This window comes from Anabrus simplex, chromosome 2 (assembly GCF_040414725.1).
Source record: "Anabrus simplex isolate iqAnaSimp1 chromosome 2, ASM4041472v1, whole genome shotgun sequence".
Classification (NCBI taxonomy): Eukaryota; Metazoa; Arthropoda; class Insecta; order Orthoptera; family Tettigoniidae; genus Anabrus; species Anabrus simplex.
The window spans coordinates 284,613,130-284,638,425 of NC_090266.1; the positions used below are offsets into that span (position 1 = coordinate 284,613,130).

Below are 25,296 nucleotides of genomic sequence, written 5' to 3' on the forward strand. Positions count from 1 at the left end.
TGGTCAGTAGAGGTGCTGTCATCAGGAGGAATCGTAGTACATAGATAAGAGAAGCATCATTTCCTGTCGATGGGTCAATCTCTCCCAGTAAACATTTCCTGCATGCCAACTGAAGTTTGCAAACAAAATTTTCAAAGTTGCAAGTACGGACAATGCATGCTTGCCTATGCTATAAGTTGCACAGAATCACATTATTTAACTGTGCTCTTGCACAAGATTTTCTTTTAATGGAGTATCAATGGAAACGAATTTATAAATCGTGAAAATAATATAAACATTTACTTTAACCTACAGGCATTTTTCTTAAAATTCCTGTTTTAAGAAGATTATTGAAGAAAACCTCTCAGATGAAAAATAATCATGAAGAATACATATTGATGGAGTGTCGGAGTATTTCTATTTCATCCAATATTACATATGGATGAGAAAGAACAATTTTATATTGTCGGTAATGACTAGGGTAAAGTCTCCTGTCATTAACTGAAAACACCCGGCTAAATGGTTAGCGTGCTGACCTTTGGTCACAGGGGTTCCGGGCTCGATTCCCGGCAGGGTCGGGAATTTTAACCATAATTGTTTAATTTCGCTGGCACGGGGACTGGGCGTATGTGCCGTCTTCATCATCATTTCATCATCATCATCATCATCATCACGACACGCAGGTCGCCTGCGAGCGTCAAATCGAAAGACCTGCATCTGGCGAGCTGAACTTGTCCTTGAACACTCCCGGCACTAAAAGCCATACGCAATTTCATTTCACCCGACCTCGTAGAGAAAAGGGACTTATGTGCATGTTCTGAACAGAGAATATTTTGCTGCTTTGGATGCACTTGTCTCTCTTCATGATATTCACCCACTGCCCATTCAGCTATTTGTATTTTATTGAGAACCTGTGACGAGAATTTGTGCTTTACAGTGGCGAAATTTAAGATGATCTTTCAATATACTCGTGTGTATACGTATATACCGTCGGCAGCTCTGAAGATGGCTTTCCTGCTTTCCTATTTTCACACCAGGCAAATGGCGGGGCTGTACTCAATTAAGGCCACGGCCAATTCCTTCCCACTCCTAGCCCTTTCCTATCACATTGTCGCTGTATTCCTATCTGTGTCGGGGCGACGCAAACAAATTGTAAAAAAAAATATGAATGCTGATAATGTAATTGTGACAGGAATCTATGTTCCAGGCATAAAATGTGTGAAGTTTCTAGAAGGTCTCTTAATGAGAAGTTCGTTATCGAAATCCTGAAGGTAGGCTTACCGTAATTACAGTATATGCCATGGAGAAACCAGAATCGACGTTCTGCTGTCAGATTATACCAGAATATTCCGACAGGGATTTCAAAATATTACTACTATTACTACTAATACTGCTACTACTACTAAAACTTTTCACTCCTCCCCTGAAGTGGGAGGCGGGCCTCTTAGACGGTGACGCCGTCTCTCAGGCCGGAAGATTTGTAACGGTGAAGGAGATGCTCGGAGAAGGTGAGGGGATTGGCGGCCGTGGTCTATACTAGGAACTGTTGCGTCATTTGCTTTAGAGCAGGAGAACGGAAAACCACGGAAAATCATTCTCAGGAGAGCCGACGGTTGGAGCCAGCCGTGAAGTCCAGCCCTGTTCCGCCTCACGAATGCAGAGGCGTAGAGCCACGGTAGAGCCGTGGCCACCTCTCCTCTGCTCGGTTGGCCGGTCAGAGTGCAGAGCTGTTGGACCACGAACCAGCCGTGGACATTTACGGGCCGAGACCCACTCTGCGTCTACCGACGTTTTCAAAATATATAGAACGGTAGGGATAATCCACGGTGACTCCATTTCGGTGCAGGGTGATACTTCGTTTACTGTGCGGTAAGCCACCTTAGTTCATTTGAAGGACGCTGGACCAGTACCTCAGGAAACACCTGTAATCCTGTATGTTTCCAATAAGTGACCATTTCTAACTTTAATAACAATACATTGAACCTATTTGGACATTCAATTAAGTCAAAATTATGTAAAATCTGCTATTCTTTTGATAAAGTGAATGGATTAGTCCTCCCCGTATACTTCAAAAATGTCTTGATCAATTTTCATTGATATATTGTGAAAGAATAATTTATTAGATAACACTTTTTTCGTTTAACACATTGCACGTTAATTCTGCGCGTACATTTTTATATGAGAGTGTCTGAAATCCGATGATTCTTTATGCTTCCAGTTTATTTCTACAACTTCACGTGGAAAGATTACGGCGAAGCGACGACCAGTAATCTTCTCGACATGGTGAAAGTAATGGCTTTCGCTCTGGAGGAAGGCAAGGTTGCTGTCCACTGTCACGCTGGTGAGTGATGTACACAACTATTTTAAATATTTTCATAATGTTGAGAAACTCCGGAGGCACTGCCAAGGTGTTTGTTAAATAATAATAATAATAATAATAATAATAATAATAATAATAATAATAATAATAATAATAATAATAATAATAATAATAATAATAATAATAATAATAATTTCTTAATCCGTTTACCCTCCAAGTTGGTTTTTCCCTCAGACTCAACGAGGAATTCCAACTTTACCGCCTCAAAGGCAGTCCTGGGTCGGGGGATGGAACTGGGAAGGAGGACCAGTACCTCACCCAGGTGGCCCCATCTGCTATGCTGAAGAGGGTACTTGTGGGGGGATGGGAGGAACGGAAGAGATAGACAAGGAAGAGGAAAGGAAGCGGCCGTGGCCTTAAGTAAGTAACATCCCGGCATTCGCCTGGAGGAGAAGTGGGAAACCACGGAAACCACTTCGAGGATGGTTGAGTTGACCTTCTGAGGCTGAGTGGACCCCGTTCCAGCCCACGTACCATTTCTCAAATTTCATGGCAGAGTCGGAATCGAACAAGGACCTCCGGGATGGCAGCTAATCACACTAACCACTACACCACAGGGGCGGATAATAATAATAATAATAATAATAATAATAATAATAATAATATTTATATAATTTCGAAGGATGTCGATACTTAGCTTATTTTGCTGTAAGCCGCCTTAATTCGTTTGAAGGACGCTGGATTAGACACCAATTACATCAGAAAACACATGTACTCCAGTAAGTTACCGACATATGTCAATATTATTATTATCAGTATTATTATTGTTGTTTTTATTATTATTATTCCATTCTCTCTTGAGAAATCAGTAATCAGTTTTTGTTATTTCTCCAATGTCTGAGTTTGACCTTCATATTAGATATTTATTTTTCTTTCCTTATTTCGTTTATAATTTCTGTGATTTTTCTTTATTATACTATAGATTCTGAGGCATTGTTTCAATATGATTTATAACGATATCGATCTATTTCCAAAATCTCATTGAAGACGACCTCGGTAAGCATTACTCATTAAAATGTTTGATGACAGTTCGTTTTCAAACGCCTTAGTTAACTCAGATCTCAAACAGACCTTCATTAAACTTATTATTATTGAGAAAGGAGGTGCATACAGTGCAGTTCTAAACAAGGTACTGATGTTTAAAAAAAGGTAAATACTATCTCAATGGGAAATAGCTTTCTTGCAGAGGACTTCAGAGACAAAATATGTGGTTCGGTGATGCTTGACGAAGTACAGAAAATTGGAAACAAGTTTCATCTTAATTGAGTGCAGTGGTGGCTCGTGATTATTCTACTGGTAGAGCCAGCAAATTCAAAATTGTTTAAAAAAAAACTTTCAAAGTTGTTACAAGTACAGACTATGCTATATGTTTCGCGGAATCACATTATTTAACTGTACTCTTGTACAAGATTTTCTTTTAATGAAGTATCAATTGAAACGAATTTATAAATCGTGAACATGATATAAACATTTACTTTAACATACATGCATTTTTCTTAAAATTCCTGTTTTAAGAAGATTATTGAACAAATTAAAAACCTCTCAGATGAATATTGATGGTGTTTTCTAAAGAAAGGGCGTTATCAACAGCATTTCAACATTTCAAGAGGTGAAAAAACGTCTCAAAAATCAGCTTTTGATATTTTACCAGCTTTCTCTACATCAATATTTGCAGAAATGCTCTGGAAGTCCATTCGCAATAACGTTACAAGGATAAATTAAACAACAAATTAATTATATCCTGGTAAGTGTGAGTTTTTGTTAATACCACCCTTTTTTGTAAGTTGCCATTTCTTTATGACATCTCTACCAGTTAAACAGATCATTCTTGATAACGCCGTTTTTGCAGCTTACGCTTTTAAGAGGTACACGATAAAGTAAACCCGTTTTATTGGATGTATTGTGTTAAACACATTGCAATGAGGCAAAAATTCTTTACAGGTTACTCAACCAAATATTTATAAGAGGCAATGGATTCCTTAGGTCACAATAGACAGTCTAATGAGCCCTATTATTTATTATCAGACTGATAAAAGTCATGACACAAAAATTATTACATTTTTCTCACATATAGTCAAGTTTGCTAAATATATCTCATAATCTAGCAAACTGACCAGCAATATTGTTGTTGATTAAGAAAGGGTAAGGAAAAATTGTATACCTGTGAGTCTTGTGCTTCCAAGATAATTGCAGGAACACAATATAGAACTATGATGATTAGGACAAATTGCCTTACGTCTCACGAGCACAAGGAATGCACCTGCCTTCGCACCCGCTTCTACAGCCCAGGTATTCATCCCCCAAACCACAAGGCCAAGCGCAAGTGTACGCGAAAAGGGACGGAAACAACATTTATATAACGTTCCTCTTCAGTACAGAATTATCCTCCCAAGTAGTTCTGACCGGACGAGTCGGCCGTGCGGTTAGAGGCGCGCAGCAGCGAGCTTGCATCCGGGAGATAGCGGGTTTGAACACCGCTGTGGACAGCTCTGAAGATGGTTTTCAGTGGTTTCCCATTTTCACACCAGGCAAATGCTTGGGCTGTTCCTTAATTAAGGCAACGACCGCTTCCTTCCCATTCCATCGTCGCCATAAGACCTATCTGTGTCAGTGCGACGTAAAGCAAACGGCAAAAAAATAAAAAAATAAATTGTTCTGTGCAAGAAAAGTGCCAAACGTGAAGCCAACACAAGTGTATTTTTAATTTAACTAGTGACTAGATTTGGAAAGGACGTGTTTACAACAGATGGGCGTGTTCTGTTTTATAAATTGTGCAGTGTTAAAAGTGAGTGTGGAAAGGAAGTTCGTTGTACAACAGCACATCAAACGAGGAAAACACCTGAAAGCTGTAACGAGTGCGAAGGGCAACAATTTTTCCCAGGTTTTCGGGGGTAAAGTGCTAGCATAACATCCAGCAAATAATTACGTCCAAGTAAATTCGGAGGTAATTACTTCTACAAAAGCAAGAGCTGTGCAGTTAATACAACAGGGATGTTTATATCGTCACTCCTATGCCAAACCCACGAATGTGACAATGCTCTTCTTATCCATTATTTCCCTGAAGAAAGGTCTCGCCTCCCAGCCACATATTGATATGCAGTCCATGAGAACAAATTTCGTTGAGTTCATTTCCCTATGCGCATGTGTAAAGGAAAATGAACCTTAAACACATCATACTCTAGGAATGGGCATATATGTCATGCAAACATACATTCCTACAATACGGTACAGCAGTGGCGACCGGTGAACAAGTTCGTTACCCCTGCTGCAAAATAATAATAATAATAATAATAATAATAATAATAATAATAATAATAATAATAATAATAATAATAATAATAATAATAATTGATCAATCACAGCCCCACCACATTACCATTTCCAAATTGGTATTCACGGCAGCATTACTGAACCCTTTGGTCCACTCTGAAGGATACCTACCTGCCTTACCTATCAGCAAAATTTCATGAGATCTGTCTCTTGGGTCGTATCGGGTTCTTCGTCACTTGCTGAGGTAAAGATAGGGTTCAGTAATCCTAATCTATCTACTCAAATGAAAGGTCTATTCATACAATATTGTATTTTATTTTGAAAAATTTACTGAAGAAACTAATAATTTGTAATCCATGTATAATTCGGACTCGATCTTGTCCACTTAACACCACAATCATTTTTGCACAGAGGGACCGAACGCTGGTTTGAGCCTTTAACTTAACTGCCTGATGGGCATCCTTAGTAGAAACCATTGTCTCAATTATTACATAAAGAAAGAAAAGTCTGGAAATCCTTAAAGTCGGCTTCCATGTGAGACTACATGTACCATCATAATGGTTCTTGATGGTCCAGCCCTCGTAACACGAACTCTGGACTCGGGGTATAGTTAAGGCAGTCCAATCGGTGCGTGCCACACAGTGGTTATACGGCATGGATCCTTAATTGAATCGATGTGACCTGCGACTATGTCATGGACCGACTTCTAAACTTCTAAGTTACTTTAAAGTAATTGTGGATGATGACCGCAAGGAAAATGATGCTACAGTGGCATATGGCCCTAATCTAAGTCTCTGAAGTTGATGACCCCATGACCATCCAAGTTTCTAAGCTGAAGGCTAAACACAATTAAGTTACATCGGTTGATGACCAAAGTTTCCACTTTAATAACCCCAGCACATTTACTGCTCAATCAATCAAAGTCAAATAATGCAACAACAACATTGCTCACAATACTTTGTGGCAGTAAAATCCATTACCTTCGGATATGTCCCTTTAATCGTTACGTTAACACTTAAATATTCCCAGAAAAATAAACTGCGATTTCCATAATGCTTTAAAGTTATTTCATAAGTACGGTTCCACTAAATTTAATAATTAAATAAATTAAAAATGATTTAATGAAATCTTAGTCAACAACAAATTATATCTCCACGGACGAATGGTTTCTTCCACAAGGCCCTACTCAACGTTTGACGCAGTTATATTCAATTCATGTTTAATGTTTATCATCTATCATTATTTTGTAGCTGGAAAATTTTACATCATTCATTTCCAGTATTATGTCTTGTTTCATGACATCACACTTTAAATCTAACCTAACCCTAGCCATTATTAAAACTTGGATAACCCTAATAATCTAGTACAAACCAAAAGTAACTCGCCGTATAATGTAAGCCGAATACGATGTCATATCTTGTCATAACATTTCATAAAGTTTGTGCACCCTCACAAACAAAACAATCATCACTACAACCACTCTATATTTTGGACAACCCTGAAATTGGCTAACCTTGCTCATTATACTCCAACTTTAGGGTTTCAAATATACATTACAATCTCAATTAAACAAATTCACATTATCTACTAACCTACACGTTATTCCCGGATGAAAATTTCAACTAGATCCCGTAGTTAATGATCCCCGTTGCCAAGAATGCAATCTCGTTTCAATACGTAACTCTCTATACACCTTCCGTTGTACAAAAACTGTCCCCTATCGATCAGCTGGCGGCTTGAAACAGACGACCCTCTTCTGTCTGTCAGTTTCAACATGAAACACGTGTCATCGTCATACATGACTGGCTTCAAAGAATGAACCGCTTTGACTTCACAAAATAGAACAAAATACGATATTCTGACCAAACAAATATGCACATATATTTACTTTTAAATGTCCCAAAATAATTGTTCACGTCGCAAATTAATACCTTCGTGGATTATCGCATTCTACTTTCCAACCCAAACATTACAAAATCTTCCTCGGGCTCCCACAAAGTTCCGGCTTCATCTACAGGCTTCCAGTCACCTGATTCACAAATCCTATCTCAACTCATACGACAAATCTGATCTCTGTTCTCAAACTCAACGACTCTCACTGACAAAAGAACTGGAATAAAAATCCTTACTAGAATCCACGACGCCTAATAAGGCACATTATATGAACAACTTCGCATAAAATGATCTCGTATTTTAAAACTGGATTTTCACGAAAATGACTGACAAATTTACTGTTATTATTATCACTCAGACACGGTTTAAACGGACATAGAATACGTTACACTTCGTGACAAAATATTCCGATCTGCATTACTGAACACTAAACACAGCGCTTCTACCTGATTGAAAATGGGTAACCACGGATCCCTTTCGTACCAATTCCATAACATTTCAACTGAAAATTTTACGTCGAATAAACATCTTAATTTGACATCATAAAATATAAGCAATAAAATACAAGGATATGACGATCTACTTTGGACGTGATATCACTTCGAAACCCTCATTAGTAACTTTTACAACATTACACGGTACTCGCAATACTTTAAACATTTATCCAAGCAGAAAATAAAACAGACGACCATTTTCGTCATATTCTGACATTCACAAAGAAACAATATGGGTGACCAACTGCGTCATAAATACCCACTTCAAATACATATAAGTTTGACATCATGAAACAAGATATAGTAGGCGTTAAGATGGCATGTCACCTACATTAATGCACGCCAGCGTTCATCTTTGGGCTCACCGGCGACCCTTTTTCATTTATTTAGGCTTTTATTTTCATTTTTGGCTGTACATTGCATTTTTCTTCTTTTTTCCTGGAAATAAAGCATAAAAAGAAATGCCCTTCACTTGTCGTTTTTGTTAATCGCACTCGACTGATAGTATTTATTAACCGCACACGAATTACTTTCCTTACCACACACAAAAGTATAAAAACTTCTTCGGTATCTTGACCGTCCTTTTTATACAATTACTTCTGCTCATGGAGTCAAGACCCCAGGCACATCGGCTAAAATCCGTTGGTTGGACTTAGTCTACTTGTCGATCGATTTGCAGAGCAGTTCAACCCTCTGTCTTCCGCCTCACGATACAAAATGCAGGGGTTTCAACATGGCGTCCCTTCTATATTTATAGACAGTACCCCCTCTCTCCGCGCATTTTCCCTTTGCCTCCAAGAAAATTTGCGTAACTTTTTCGACTTAAATTAACTGTATTTAAAAGAATTTTTGATGTAACCACATACTTGCTACATTGCTAACAGTAGTGTGCCTGGATTTTTAAAATTTATTCCTATTAAATTAACTGGTTAAATGACCTCATTTGATAGGCACTACTTTTTGTCGACTTAGCGTGGGTAAGCTAGACACGTGCGTCCATCTGAAATAATCCCCAGAAATGGCTTAGCAGTCTCAAATCCGTCTTGCTAAAGACCAATCGTCTTATAGATAAATACAGGACCGTCATTATATTGCATTCACCACTAATTCTTTCATTCAACATAAACTTTCTTCTGTATCCTTCCACATTCGACACAGTGCGGATGACGTCACATCTCAGAGCGTGGGACGGAAAGTAGCTACCTCCTTGCCACGTGTCACTCCCGTGATATATATAAAATTTCGAGCTTCCTATTACATTTGACATAGGCCTCCTGTAATAATTTTCATACTTAAAATTCTTAGGGCACAAAGATCATGGGTTCATTGTAATATAAGCCACAGCATATTTTAAACAATGTGGGCCTACTTACAGTTTCACCCTGTGACGCATCGCAATCGTACATTGATGGTTTTCACAGAAATGTGCTGGATTTTTAAAAACTTAAAATCCTAACCTAAACGGAGTGAGCAAAAGTTAGCCGATATTTTACAGTTTCACTCGCTTACTGAATTTAGGTACACAAGCCTCCGTGGCTCAGGAGGCAGCGCGCCTGCCTCTCACCGCTCGATACCGTGGTTCAAATCCCGGTCACTCCATGTGAGATTTATGCTGGACAAAGCGGAGGCGGGACAGGTTTTTCTCCGAGTACTCCGGTTTTCCCCGTCATCTTTCATTCCAGCAACACTCTCCACTATCACTTCATTTCATCTGTCAGTCATTAATCATTGCCCCAGAGAAGTGCGGCAGGCCTCGGCAGCCGACACAATTCCTATCCTCGTCCGAAGTTGGGAGCTTCATTCTTGTTGCTTGTTGTTTAAAGGGACCTAACATCTAAGGGCATCGGCCCTGGGGCTTCATTCATTCCATCCCTGACCCGGTCATTGAGTAGAAAACAGGTTGTAGGTTTTCATTTCACTGAATGTAGGTACAGCGACGGAAGATGTGGGAAAGTATTCCTTACGGCGAATAACACTGTTATATTCACGAAGAATGCCCGAGAACTCGCGAAAACTTGATCCATAATCCGAGAAGAATATTACCATTATTCACAGTCCCAACCACCATAACAGGCAAACGCACGGGTGCACAGCTACAACGTACAAAATTCTTGTACTTCGCGTTCGGCTCTGTGTTCATACTGGGCAACCTAAATATTTTCCCGAGTGTATTGAAAAATTCCTCTGCACGTGCCATCAATGAATAATCCCAAAAACTATATATGCCCAAAACTGAAAATAAAATATATACATTTATTACAATTGATTTCATAAAGTAGCTCTATTTGTATTAGCAAGACGATGTGAAAGTGGCTACAGTTTCAACATATTGATGATTTTTTGTAGCCTCTGACGCGTGGCGCTGAACACTTCGAGTGTTAACTACTACAACTAACATACCTTACCTACCCAAGCTAGCTGGCTGTCGCCGTAAGACGCTGTGAATCTCGAGGGTGGCCCACACTCCACACCCACCCCAGGACAAGGAGGCTGCAAGCGCATGCGACAACACAGCGATTTGAATTTCGCTGGGGTATTTTTCTTTCGCGCCGTCAAATAAACCCGTATACCTGAACTGCTGAAACGCGGGCGAATTGTCGAGACAGCTCTACTTGGCTGAACTTAACTGTTTGCAGTTTTTAAAACTTGATAAAGGGCGTTCTAAGGAGTAATAAGAACATGTAAATACAAAATCCTTAACCCCAGCAGCGCTGGGGTAGATGGGGTTCAGTGCACGCCACTGCGGGTGCAGTAAGGTTCAGTTGGTAGCAGAGGCCAGGGCAGTAGCTTGTGAAACAGCCTTGACAACACAGCAGTCTTCTCCGTTGGCTATTGGCTGCAGCTCAGAACGCGTATGGTTACAGGTTACAAAAGGTTACAGATCTCTGCACATGGTTATGAGGGTGTTTAGGGGTTGTAGTAAGGATGTAAAGGAGAGGGCATGTAAGTCTCTGGTAAGACCCCAACTAGAGTATGGTTCCAGTGTATGGGACCCTCGCCAGGATTACCTGATTCAAGAACTGCAAAGAATACAAAGAAAAGCAGCTCGATTTGTTCTGGGTGATTTCCGACAAAAGAGTAGTGTTACAAAAATGTTGCAAAGTTTGGGCTGGGAAGAATTGAGAGAAAGAAGAAGAGCTGCTCGACTAAGTGGTATGTTCCGAGCTGTCAGAGGAGAGATGGCGTAGAATGACATTAGTAGACGAATAAGATTGAGTGGCGTTTATAAAAGTAGGAAAGATCACAATACGAAGATAAAGTTGGAATTCAAGAGGACAAACTGGGGCAAATATTAATTTATAGGAAGGGGAGTTAGGGATTGGAATAACTTACCAAGGGAGATGTTCAATAAATTTCCAATTTCTTTGAAATCATTTAGGAAAAGGCTAGGAAATCAACAGATAGGGAATCTGCCACCTGGGCGACTGCCCTGAATGCAGATCAGTAGTGATTGATTGATTGACTGATTGACATTCACTAAACCAAATATCGAAAAGGGGTAAACTAAGTCTAGTGGTAGCCCACGTCTCGATCCCAGCATATGCCACTGACATAAGGGCGTCTACTTGTATATTATTTTGTCGATTAGGAGTGAAGAATGATAACTACAACGCTAGTTTAGTTCAGGGCAATCGAGCTCGTGGAATGCATGAGTTATATGGTGAAATTTAGGAATGTTCATTATAAAGCGTACAAATTCTGAGCTCTCTGAAGTTCCGTGAACCGTCCAACCTGTTAGTTTTGTCGAAACCATCCTCAGTCATTACCATTACAGTGACGCTATACGTACAGTGTGACCAAGGCCAGTCCAGCCAAATACTCAGTCAGCTGATAGATGAAGGAGAGTGATATTATTATTATTTCAATGAAGAATAGACTAGGTCAATGTTTTAAGATGTAATTTGTTTTGCTTATGCTGTACGTATATAGGCCTATCAGTATTTGTTAAATTCAGAGTCTGACTACCTGACGTAAGACTTCAAAATTGAGTTATACGTGGTATAGGCCTACAAGTCACAATTATTGAAGAGGTTAGAAATTCTGTTCTGCCTATTATAACATTTATATTATAATACATGTGGCATAAAATAGTATAATCATTGTCTGGAATAATGTATGTAATGACTGTAAAGTTAGCCTACATTTAATTTTTTTCTATTTGTTTTACGTCGCACCGACACAGATAGATCTTATGGCGACGATGGGACAGGAAAGGCCTAGGAGTGGGAAGGAAGCGGCCGTGGCCTTAATTAAGGTACAGCCGCAGCATTTGCCTGGTGTGAAAATGGGAAACCACGGAAAACCATCTTCAGGGCTGCCGACAGTGGGGTTCGAACCCACTATCTCCCGGATGCAAGCTCACATCTGCGCGCCCCTAACCGCACGTCCAACTCGCCCGGTCATTTAAATTTTAAAAAATTATAACATTACCATATATCAGGTTACGTGGTTTTACATATCAGAATATACAACGCAGTATCATAAAACTATACATAGAAATGTTCTTTTTATATATGACTTATCGGTATGTATATAATCTGAACACACGCAGAAGATAGAAAATAATATGACTAGTTAACCGATGGGTAGACAAAATCGTATTACCTAGCTCCATATTTATGTTAACGTAATATAAGTTAACATAATATACTGTACCATTTTACCCGTGGTACTAATAGAAATAGTAGCGAAAACCTGCTACTCTTTAGTAGCGAAAACAAGCAACTGCCATGGTCCTCATGTTGTGTATAGTGCTCCTTTAGTGATGGCTACGGTTTGATCCCCGTAATGAGGAATTAAATATTAGTATCACTATACAACAGGCCTATCGTTTGAGAAAATACTACTTGTTGCTTGGTGAAAACAAGCAGTTTTCCTGGTCCCGGTGTACTTGTATTCAGGACTCAATTATCGACCACCCGCTGTTCGATTTCCGTGATATGCGACTAAATCTGTGCCCCGGTTCGGTTAGTACTGGTAGATATCCGCTGTATTTAAAACATTATATTTGCTACTATCGGTTTTGCTAATGCATTATTATCACTGTTATCAATACCTTCTTCTTTTTCTACCGCTCTTCCCACAACTGTAGGGTTGTGGATGGGAACTGCGTCACACATGTGGATTTGGTCCAGTTTAACGGTCGGATGGTATTCCTGACGCAAATCTTATATGGTGGGATGTAATCACTATTGCGTGTTTCTGTGGTGAATTGTAGTGTTGTATGTTGTCTGAGTATGAAGAGGAGGGTGTTGAGACAAATGAAAACACCCAGTCCCCAAGCCCGAACTATTAAAATGCCCCACCCGGCCGGGAATCGAACTCGGGACACTCTGAACCGAAAGACCATTCAACCACCGAGTCAGACTATTATTGTTATCATTATAATGCATGCGAAAACTCAAGTTGATGCTAGACGGCACTTATAACCATGTCCTTTAATAGATGAATAGCCATGAAAGTTTGAATTCGAGAATATATCAATCATAATACCTCATACGGTGAAAATGAATGAGACACAGTGAATGATCAGGAGTGGCCTTTCCTGTAAGTTTTCTTATGTACAGGTTTCAAATAAAACAGATATTTTCGGGGATACTTGAAAATTTGTGAAAAATAATATAATCGTGAAAATCTCTGTTATTTTCCTTACACGGTAAAATCGCTCAAAACGTAAAATGTCGAAAATTATATTCCAAACAACTTTCATTATGTACAGGTTTTCGATACGGCGAATATTAACGGAGAAATCTGACATTTACTGTCCTGGCCTCTATAAAATTACTAACCCATTTTGTTATTATTGTTACCATTATAATGCATGAAACAACTCTACATGCTGTTGGGGGTGTCCTATAACGTGCTGAAAACAAACAATTGCCTAATTTCATTTTAAAAACCTTCAAATTTTCTTCAAAACTCAGACCTCAGAAATACGTAAATTCACAAACATTTCTTAACTAATAATACTAAATAATCTTCCGTGTTTAATAAGAATACATTTTCGGTGTATTAAGGTTAAAACAGGTAGCCTGTACCTCGCTGAAATTGTATAAAGAGTGAACTTATTCTGTGCTGAATACATACGTTTAAATCAGCTGACGGGACATTTGGTTAAAACATGGCAGAGCCAATCAGAATGAAGCACTCGTTGGCCACACTGTACATATAGAGACACTGTAATTACCATCTCCCTTCACTGTGGCCTACTGTCCATTAGGGAAACCCGCCATAATAGACCCCATGGCGCGAAGTGTTGTCGACAGAGCTGACAGTATGGTCCTTCGGACCGAATGCCAATTGAACAAAAATAAAAGATTTAAAATGTCTGCCGTATACGATGTTACGATAGTCAAACAAAGCCATTTTCTGACCTTGAAAGGAAGTAACTCTTTCATTTCTTTAAATGAGTGAAGGGAGAAAAATACGCTTTGACATATAACTGTTACGTGTTCTGTTCATTCAAGGCTTTTGTCAGTATTAAACCTAAAGTCCGGTTCTGTGGTGTAGTGGTTAGTGCCACACTCTGAGGCCCGGGTTTGATTCCCGGCTCTGCCACGAAATTTGAAAAGAGGTACGAGGACTAGAACGAGGTCCACTCAGCCTCGGGATGTCAGCTGAGTACAGGATGTTCGATTCCCACCTCAGCCATCCTCGAAGTTGTTTTTCCGTGTTTTCCCACTTCTTGTCCAGGCAAATGCCGGGTTGCTACTTAAGGCCACGGCCGCTTCGTTTCCTATCCCTTACAATCTTCCCGTCCCCCACAGGGCCCGTGTTAAGCATAGCAGGTGATGCCGCCTGGGCGAAATACCGGTCTTCCTTTCCAGTGGTATCCATGACCAAATGTCTCACGCTCCAGGGCACCTGCCCTTGGTATGGTAGAGGTGGGATCCCGGGGAAAATACCAGCCCTGGTCGGTAAACGGATAATGAAATGAGAAAAAAATGTATTAAATTAAGCCTAAGATATAGGCCTATTTTTAACTTTGCTTTCAAAAGGGATAACTATTCCACGTCATTGGCGGAATATTTACGTTCGTTAAATGACAATGGGGTTAGGGCGTATCTATCATTATAGCTTGAGATTTCACGGGGTTGATTCTAAGTTGACTAATTTTACATATTGCCTCATGAATACCAGTTACTTTCGTGTGAGCATTGACCTGTAAATCATACGCGTATAGTTGATATTTAGTTTTTAAGGTCCTTGTAATGAATAGCGTAATGGTGTCCCTTGTAAGGTCTGCTGATATGCATTTCCGTAAGCACGGTGAGAATTGTTACCATCTTCTGTTTCGGTGAGGAAAACAACAGGAAACTAACTCACTCCTCGGTTCCCTCGTAAGCCTTTTGAGGGAAACATGAGCTCTCTACCGCAGCTGATGATGGGGATACTTCGAAAATTTAAATTGTACACAAATAAAAATACAGTTTAAAGGAACTGCTGCATATATTTGTGAGTATACAAAAGAATGAATGACGGGCAGGGGCGTAACGAATGCGATACGGGCCCAAGTTCCGAAATAACATTTCGGGCCCCCTCAAATAAAATGTAAAAACCTTCGAATAGACTAAGTAATATACACTTAATTTATAGCAGGTAGAAGTAACGCAACATATTGTCAAGTTATGTAAACAAACGGATTATTAAAACACATAGTTTAATAGGTCCGACTCGTTGGCTGAATGGTCAGCGTACTGGTCTTCGGTTCAGAGGGTCTCGGGTTCGATTCCCGGCCCGGTCGGGGATTTTAATCGCTTCTGATTAATTCTTCTGGCTCGGGGACTGGGTGTTTTTGTCCGTCCCAACACTCTCCTCATCCTACTCAGACAACATACCACACTACCAACCACCACAGAAACACGCAATAGTGATGGCATACCTCCATATAGGGTTGGCGTCAAGAAGGGCATTCGGCCGTAAAACAGGGTCAAATCCACATGTGCGACGGAGTTCGCATCCGCAACACCACAGATGTAGGAAAATGCGGTAGGAAAAGAAGACTAATAATAAGAAGAAGTGTTTAATAGGTTTTATTTGACTGCTTCCGTGGCGTAACAGCTGAACTGTTGAACTGCCAACCACGCACCATTTAGTTGTTCTAAGTTGACTTTAATTGGTTTCATTTTTCATACCTAGAGAACTATACTCTGCAACTGATACCCATGTCTCGGTCATCACAATTTATTCGATTACAACAAGAGGAGAATTATGGATGAGATTCCTAAAGCGGTTGTATTTCCGCCGTAATGGAGTGAGCACCGCATCGATGGGCCGACCCGATGACGAAGTTGATAATTGAATGCAAGAGATAGTGCATTGCTGAATCATGGAGCGGACCGGACAGGGATGAGTACATCTGATTTTATTTGATTTCATACAACGCATGACTAGCTGCTTGTGTAGATTTGTAAATAATAACTGCGTGCATGTAATATTTGAGATTTGTTTGATTTGAATATATAGCAAGGGTCAGCTAGATTTATATAGTTAATTTTATGGTACCAGTGCCTTGGGGTTTGCATTTGTGTATATAATCTTCGTGTGATAGCGTTAATTTGATCTTCAGAATCTATTCTTAAGCGTGTGTTAAATAATCTTCTGAAATACTATCAGCATGTATTAATGCAAAGTTTATAAGATTATACGGCATTTAGTACATTTAAGTAGCTCGTGGGGCATCTTAGCAGTATGGCATGTTGCATGATTATTTCCACTCTTCGAGAAAGATTCATCTATGTTGTGCTACGGATTTGAACCAGTGACCATCAGTGAATATTACAATTTATATTTAGAGTCTTTGTTCATGGATAAGTGATTTGATTTTTGTCAGTTTAGCGATATGTGCTGTGAGTTAGTTCATGTTTTTCAATATTTGGTTATAGAGTTTATTTTTGTGCCTTGTTTGATATAGGATACTTTAACATTCAGAAAGCTAGTGAGAGGAAGAGAACCAGTGAAGATGTGGAATAAAATATGACGAAGTTGATAATTGAATGCAAGAGATTAAGTATTCTTGAGGGATAATTTTTGTGAATCCTGGTGAGGTTTGAACCAGAAGATGTTATAATAGAAGGAAAGATATTGTACATTCCTGAATGCAGATTGCGAGCAATATTTTGTTACGAGCCTAAGGAGACTATATTTTATAAGGTATTTGGATTAGGCTGCATGAAATTTTCCTGGACGTAAATAGCGCGGAGTGCTGGCAGATATATCCCAAGGAGCGAAGAAAACAGATGTGTTCATTTTCAAGTCAGGGCTCTCCACGGCACAGCGTTCGAATGTTAAAGATTATACCCCGTTGAGATAGGGTCATCAAGGACTAACTACGATGTTATTTTTTATATAATTCCAATTGGTTAGGTAGACCACAGCACAAAGTTATTTATATATTTAACGTCATCTGAGTATCACGTTAGTTAAATATTAGGGAATTTCAGGTTACTATAGTTGAATGTCCTGAGGGACGTCTCTTCGAGTCTTGACCAGCTCGGCGGACCTGGGGTTCGCTGATGACCATCATTGCTGGATTTATTTTGTTATTTTGTGTGAATTATATGGTAATTGTGTACTTGGCAACGCAAATTCTGTTTTATGGTTGTTGTGATTTTAATGATTGTGAATTCAGTTCCATATGGTTGCTGTGTTGGAGACAGGGGTTCCATTCCTACTGCAGTAAAGCCAGTGTAGATGTAAGATTTTGGCGGATGTTGTGTTTATTAATATTACGTAGAGCTACATATATTTTTATTCATTGTGATTATTAACGTTGTAGTTTTTAAGTTGGTGGAACTTAATATTGAGACAGCTGGTTATGTATGTGTGAAGTCAAAAATTTTCGAGTCAGATTTTCTTATGTTGTAGTTATATCGGATGTACTCGTCAGTTCACGTCCGTTTCTTGATGGTTATTGTATATGAGATTCAGCAAGGAAAAAAGATAATGATTTAATGAATTGTAAATAGAGATTCAATGGAGTTAATGAATTTAATAAATTTATATTTGTAAATTCGATAATTTGATATTTGATTTGTTAAATGTAATGTTTTAAAGGATGTAATATAAATTAACTTGTAAAGGTAGGACAGGTCAACTTTAGTTTGGAAATAATGTTCCGTAAGTTAATAATGAAACCCAATAAGAGGTAGTTAAAATGAAATTAATTAATAATCGAAGTCGGCAAAAATTTGTTGTAACGAAGCCGTAAAAATGGATCCATCGAACTATGTAATGAAGTTTCAACCACTCAGTATATATTTTGCTTAAGAGTTTGAGATTCAGAACGAATATTGTTTTCTGTCAGTGATTTAATGAGTAGAATTGAATGGAATTAAATTTGAAATAAGGTGATCTATTAAATTTAACAAATGAAGCATTTGTGCTTATTGGAAGATAATATTCGGAGGATATAACCGATTTGTAACATTGATGAATAATTATGGGTTTCAGTTGACATAGTGAGGGTTGAGTAACAAATTTTATTTTTTCACGAGCCGCCGCTGGGTCTGATACCTTCGACTGTAATGAACACTACATGTGCTAAGAGTACAATAGGGGAGACAATCCCGACGAGCAGAAGAGTAGAATATTGTTTAACTTTTGACTCGATCGTTTCCGGAATACGGTTCCTCATCTCAAATTAGCCGTCCTCCATCATCCTTGAAGGTTTGTAACTTCATCACGGATACACTCTGTATGTAGATAAGACGTCGTTGTAAATACCAAAACTTCTTTCCACAGCCGTAGAAGCCAGTGGTGCGAAATTCGAATACACTTGGAATGACAACTTCTGTAGAAGTGGAATATTTCACAACATCCGGATTCTTCTGAAGACTAGCACCAAGTTTTATCTGGTAGAGCTATTTAACTTCCCTTGCGGAAGTGAAGATATTCTATTGTTTTTCCTTTTCGAAATCTTGTTGTTCCAAGCTTTTAATGGCTACCGTTAGGTGCTTGTAACCGTGGACACAAAATAGTTCTGTCTGCAAATCACGTACCTTCTGTGGCAACAGAAGTTGCTGCATCTTGGAGATCGTATCTGCGTTGGTTGGATCCAGAGAGAGATAAAAATTGTTACTTTTATAAAAATCCTTGTTCCTCGGCGATTAATAATCTGGAATTTTGGAAGGGACAGGCTTGTAGTTGCTATGTATTGAACAGTACTACTCCGGGCATTCAGCAGAATTTTCTTCAGGCCAGAGATGAATTGACTCGGAACGTCGTATTCATTCCTATTATAACAGTTGGCATTACATGTTTTCACCCGCGAGATAGTTTGTTCAAAACCCTCTGTAGGCAACCTTGAAGATGGTTTTCAGTGGTTTCCCACGTACACGCCAGGCAAATGCTGGGTCTGTGCCTTAATGAAGACCACGGTCACTTCCTTACACTCCTAGCTCTTTCCTGTTCCATCGTCGCCATAAGACCTATCTACACCCATGTTCATAAAAACCAGAACACCTTCAAAGACCAGCGATATGAAGATCATGTTCACAGGACATGTGCAATAGTATGTTCTGAAAATATGATTGGCCATGTCGGCCCTCAGGTTCAAGGTCCACATCGATATCTCGGCGCACCACCACCGACTGGTAACATGTGCCTGCGGCTCTCGTTGTCGCTATAAACAGGCGGTAATGGATCAGTGTGACTTGATCAGATGTGCAGGATTCCTCACACACTTATGCAAGAAACCTACCGTCAAACAAGTGAATTTGAAGGAGGGCGCATGATTGGCATGAGATAACGTGATGCATCCATCCGAGAAATTGCTGATCGTGTGGGACGAAGTGCGTCGGCAGTGCAACAGGTGTGTACAGAATGGTTCACAGAAAGCCGTAGAACACGACGAGATGGGTCTGGTCGCACCACCCAGACCACCTCCGATGAGATCGACACCTCATCCGAATGGCATTGCAGGACAGATCTGCGTCGTCCTCGACTCTGGCGCAACACTGGAACAGTGCAACACACCGTACATTATGAGGAGTGACAGTCCGTCGCCGTTTATTACGGTCTGGGTTACCGGCGCGTCGTCCACATCTCCGCCTCCTTTGACTAATGTGCACGAACATGCTAGACTGTAATGGAGTATGGAACGACGTCACTGGGAACAGGAATGGCAGCAAAAGAGTTTTCGTACGAATCCAGTTTCTGTTTGTTTGAAAATGATGACCGCATTTTAGTTCGCCGCAGGCAGGGGGAGAGGCATCACAATGACCGCATTCACACAAGACATACAGCGCCAACTCAAAGCCATATGGTGTAGGGTGCTATTGGGTACAACCAAAAATCACAGTGGTGCGTGTCCAGGGCACTGTGACCAGTTGGACATACTTGAATGACATCCTGCGACCCGTAGCCATACCCGTTCTGCACGACACCCCAGACGCCATATTTCAGCAGGACAATGCACGACCACATGTTGCTGCTCGAACACGTATTTTCTTGATGTTACACGATGCCAGACTGTTGCCCTGGCCTGCCCGATCACTGGACTTGTCGCCAATTGAAAATGTGTGGGATATGGTGAAAAGACGGGTGCGGCTCTGTGACCCAATGCCAACCACCAAAGATGAACTGTGGAACCAGGTGAACGCAGCATGGATGGCTATACTCCAGGACTCTATTCGCGCCTTATGCGCGTCGATGCCATCACGCACTGGAAAAGTTATCAGTGCCCATGGAGGACCCAGTACTTACTAGGCAACAAGGCACATGCTGAACCTAGGTGACTGAAATGCTAATTGTTTCTGCAGAACATAACTTACTAATAAACATGTCCTGGGAATATGAACTTCGTATCTCTAGTCTTTCAAGGTGTTCTGTCTTTTAGGAACATGAGTGTATGTCCGTTCGACGTAAATTGTAAAAAGAAAAGAATCGATTTAACTAAAACTCGAGTGACATTGGGCTATTGTAGAGTTTCGCGAATTCTAAAAATACACAGATAGATTTAGAGTATTTCCCGTTGTTGCAGGTATGCTTTATTCCTTTTGTTTACGGGTTCGCGTTCACTGGAAGCAGGCATGTTCACTACAAGCTGAGAATAAATTATGACGAATCTCTCTCTGTTTCCTAGCGTTTTCCCATCAAATGGGGGTCCGCTACGAAATTATATTTGATAACTTGTAAAACCGTGCCTTGGGTATTGGAAAGTTAATTCAATTATAATATGATCTGAGGAAAAGTATACAAAAGTAGCAGTAAAGGTTATAAAAGGAGGAGAAAAGGTGATTAATGGCAGAGTAGGATGAAAAAGGATAAAAGTCACAAAAAAAGGGGAAATGGTGCTGGAAAATTACCTCCATTTTCAATTTTGTGCAACATATCACACATTGGTTTTTTTAAGGAGCTCCAATTTGTCTCTAAAAGGAAAGGTGCTCCCCTAAAAATCCTAACCTTGCATATCAATGTAGATACTATAATTTTATATTAAACATTGGTCCAGGAAATATTTGCATATGTACGTAAATATTTGTTAGTGCGGCGTAATTTTTACATACTGTAATTATTGCAATTCCTGATTATTATCATTGTAAAATATAAATAATGAACTAATCTCCACTCATCTTCATTTAGGGCAGTCGCCAAGGTGGCAGATTCCCTATCTGTTGCTTATCTGGTATTTTCTTAAATAATTGCAAAGAATTTGGAAATTTATTGAAGACCTCCTTTGGTAAATTATTCCAATCCCTAACTCCACTTCCTATAAACGAATATTTCCCCAATTTGTCCCCTTTAATTCCAACTTAATATTCATAGTGTGATCTTTCCTGCTTTTAAAAACACCACACAAACTTACTCGTCTACTAATGTCATTTCACGTCATATCTCCACTGACAGCACGGAACATACCACCCAGTCGAATAACTCGTCTCCTTTCTCCCAAGTCTTCCCAGCCCAAACATTGCAAAATTTTCTTTTGTCGGAAATCGCCCAGAACAAATCGAGCTGCTTCTCTTTGGAATTTTTCCAGATATGGAATCAAGTAACGGTGGTGAGGGTCCAATACACTGGACCCATACTCAATTTGGAGTCTTACCAGAGAGGTATGTGTCCCCTCCTTTACATCCTTAGCCGACTACAACCTCTAAATACCATCATAACCATGTGCAGAGATACGCACCCTTTATTTACAATACCGTGTATGTGATTACTCCAATGAAGTCTTTCCTTACATTAACACCTACGTACTTGTCTTTAAGATGCTCAACATCAACGTCATGGGCATCTTTTTGTAATATTATTATATTACGTAACTGAAAAGATAGCATTACACATCATGTACTTGGAACATTATATGAGATGATATAGCAGAAGTCAGCTAGTGGTTTCTTTTGGCAAATGGAATTGCCCCTGAGATCAATATTTCTTTCATATACCCTTAATAAGACGAAGTCATTACTAACACTTTCGTCCGAATTAGTTTCAGTATGTTTTCCAATTTCTAATTCCAAAAGTAGTCTCCTAAGTAGAGCCTATGGTGAGGAACTGCTAGACATCGCGGACGTACAGTTGTTGTAGAAGCTGATATTCATGTTTTATGTCTATAATGCAGTGTAGCATGTTGAACTCCAGAGTCAAGGCCACATTATGTGAGTCAATAATGTTCTTTTTCCTCTTCATGATGCTTATCGAGTAACGCAAATTCTCGAGGGAAAACAACGTTATTGATGTTCAGTGCCAGAACTAATCGTTTACTGTAAGTAATTGCTATGTGCAGTCATTAAGTAATCAAGTATTTTTCTTTAGCAGCTCCAGAGAACACTTACTACTCCGAAGTCCACTTTGGGTTAATGGAGGAGTTAAACTCTCTTCCAAGTTCAGATGCTAGCAGAAGTCTACAAAAAAATATAAATTGTTCCTTGGAAAAAGTACTTGTAATAAAACTTGTAGGTCTGGACTTTCCACCTATCTTCGTAATCAAGCTTTGTAGACTCACATTCCATGACAGCGCCGTTGGAATGTTCAACGTTTGAATCATGGAGCTAGTTGCCATGCGGTTAGGGTCTCACAGGTGTGAAATTTATTGAACGTCTCCCTTGGCAAGTTATTCCAATCCCTAACTCACCTTTCTCAAATACCACTGATATTATTTATTACAATGTGATAAATCTACAAGAGTTCAAAAATTTCTGAGTGATTATTAGGACGAACAATTTTACTTTTGAATACACTTACTCTTATTTCATCCATTGGCTATTGTCACAAATAGGCCTTCTGTATATCACGCCGAAATTGATAGAGTTGAAGCGATTCAACGAATATACGTTGAACAAAACAGAATCAAGCTCAGATTGTAAGAAGAAGTTTTAATGAAAAATATATTTTACATTTGTTTTGGAAGACGGAATTCAGGCATGCGAACGATATGGCCTGTCCAGCGAAGTTGGTGCTTGATAATGCTAGTGGAGTTAGCCTCTTCCAGAACACTGATCTTGTCATTTCACCTTCAGGATCCTTCTCAGGTAACGTTGATGGCATTTTTCCAAGCATCGTATGTGCCTACTGTAGATAGTCCACGAATCGCATCTATACGTAAGAGATGGTATAACGGCAGCTATGTACTCCCAGCTAAAGAATGGTCATAGAAAACTTGGAAGACCACAAAAGCGTTACAAAGATGCGCTAAAAACCAACATGAAAAGGTGTCAAATCAAAACTAACATCTGGGAAGCTACTGCACGTAACCGCACAGTCTGGCGTCGTAATGTCTGGGAAGGAGCTCAGCGCTTCGAGCAAGAAAGGCGGAGAACAGAAATTGACAAGCGCAATTCAAGAAAACATCGTAAGTTCATGGAGAAAAACCAAACTACGCAGCCAGTACCTAACAGAACAAATGTGTGTCAAAAATGCGGAAAAACCTGTGGTTTAGCCTCTACTGTCACTTAAGATCTCATAAAAACTAAGTTCTTCAGGAAGACATCATACTCGTCTACGAGGGATAGCCCGTCATATTTTACAAGACTTTAAATAACTGTCTGTAAAGGAGGGGACAAAACTGAACTCAATAATTATGGGCCTATCTCTATCATTCCTATTGTGATAAAAGTTTTGGAGCATATAATTGAAGATAGATTATTGACATTTCTAGATAATAATAATTTCTTTTATAAATATCAATACAGATTTTTACAAAATTCAAGCACTTACAATGCTGCTGAAGATATTGTCATTAAATTACAAGAAGCTTTGGATTTAGATCAATTAGCATCGGGCATATTTATAGACATCTAGAAGGCTTTTGATACAGTTGATTGTGGTATATTGATGGATAAATTGGAAGCAGCTGGCGTAAGGGGTGTTGCGCTAGACTGGTTTATAGACTATCTAACAGACAGGGAACAATTTGTAAATTGTATGAATACCAACAGTAATTACCAAACTATCCCAGTCGGAGTCCCACAGGGCTCAGTGTTAGGACCGTTACTTTTTCTTATTTTATTAACGATACTGGTAACTTACATCTCAGGGTTAGATTATAACTTTCTGCAGATAACACTATTATATTCTATACCGGTGATAACATTCAAGAACTTGAACAAAATATGCAGCTTGGTGCAAGTTTAATTAAAATATGGTTCTGTAAAAATCGATTTACAATTCATCTGACAAAAACAATTACAATATTTCATAAACCTAAAAATAATTGTTTTTTAGATTAACATTTGGCGTTTTTTGGCAATCAGTACCTAGAATAAAGGTTGCTAAATTTCTTGGACTAATTATTGACGAATCACTAACGTGGAATAATTATGTCGAATCTATCTGTGAAAAACTGATCCCAGCTATTGGCATTCTAAATAGACTGAAATACAAAGTTTCTCATGATTTACTGAAAAGTGTTTTCCAGGCGCTAATTGAGAGCTATATTACTTATATGACCCATGTATGGGCATGTTGTACTAAAGCACTATTCACTAGAGTTGTTATACTGCATGAAAGAGCATTGAAAATGCTTTTTAAATTGCCTCTGTTAACTGCTACTGAACAATTGTACAGACTATGTAACGTTCTCTCACTTGATAGCCTACGACATAAATTTTCATTGGTTATGATCTATAAAACTATTCGTAATTTGGCACACTCAAGTACATCATCCAAAACAAATTCAGTAATTCACAATTATAATACAAGAAATGCTATAAAATACTAGATGTGTAGTATTTTATAGCATTTCTTGTGTTATAATTGTGAATTACTCTGCAGAGTTATCCATTCAAATAAATATGGGTGTAATTCTATATGGCATTAATCTGTTATTCTTTACAATAA

At 39.2% G+C, this 25,296-nt stretch overlaps 1 protein-coding gene across 1 annotated transcript in view; it reads left to right on the top strand.

Moving 5' to 3' along the window:
• Positions 1 to 25,296, top strand: part of LOC136862777 (protein tyrosine phosphatase domain-containing protein 1) — a 914,123-nt gene that overhangs the window by 609,673 nt on the left and 279,154 nt on the right. Inside the window, exon 5 of the mRNA XM_068226146.1 lies at positions 2,198 to 2,320. Coding sequence (XP_068082247.1) covers positions 2,198 to 2,320 — 123 coding nt within the window. The remainder of the gene's footprint in view (positions 1 to 2,197; positions 2,321 to 25,296) is intronic.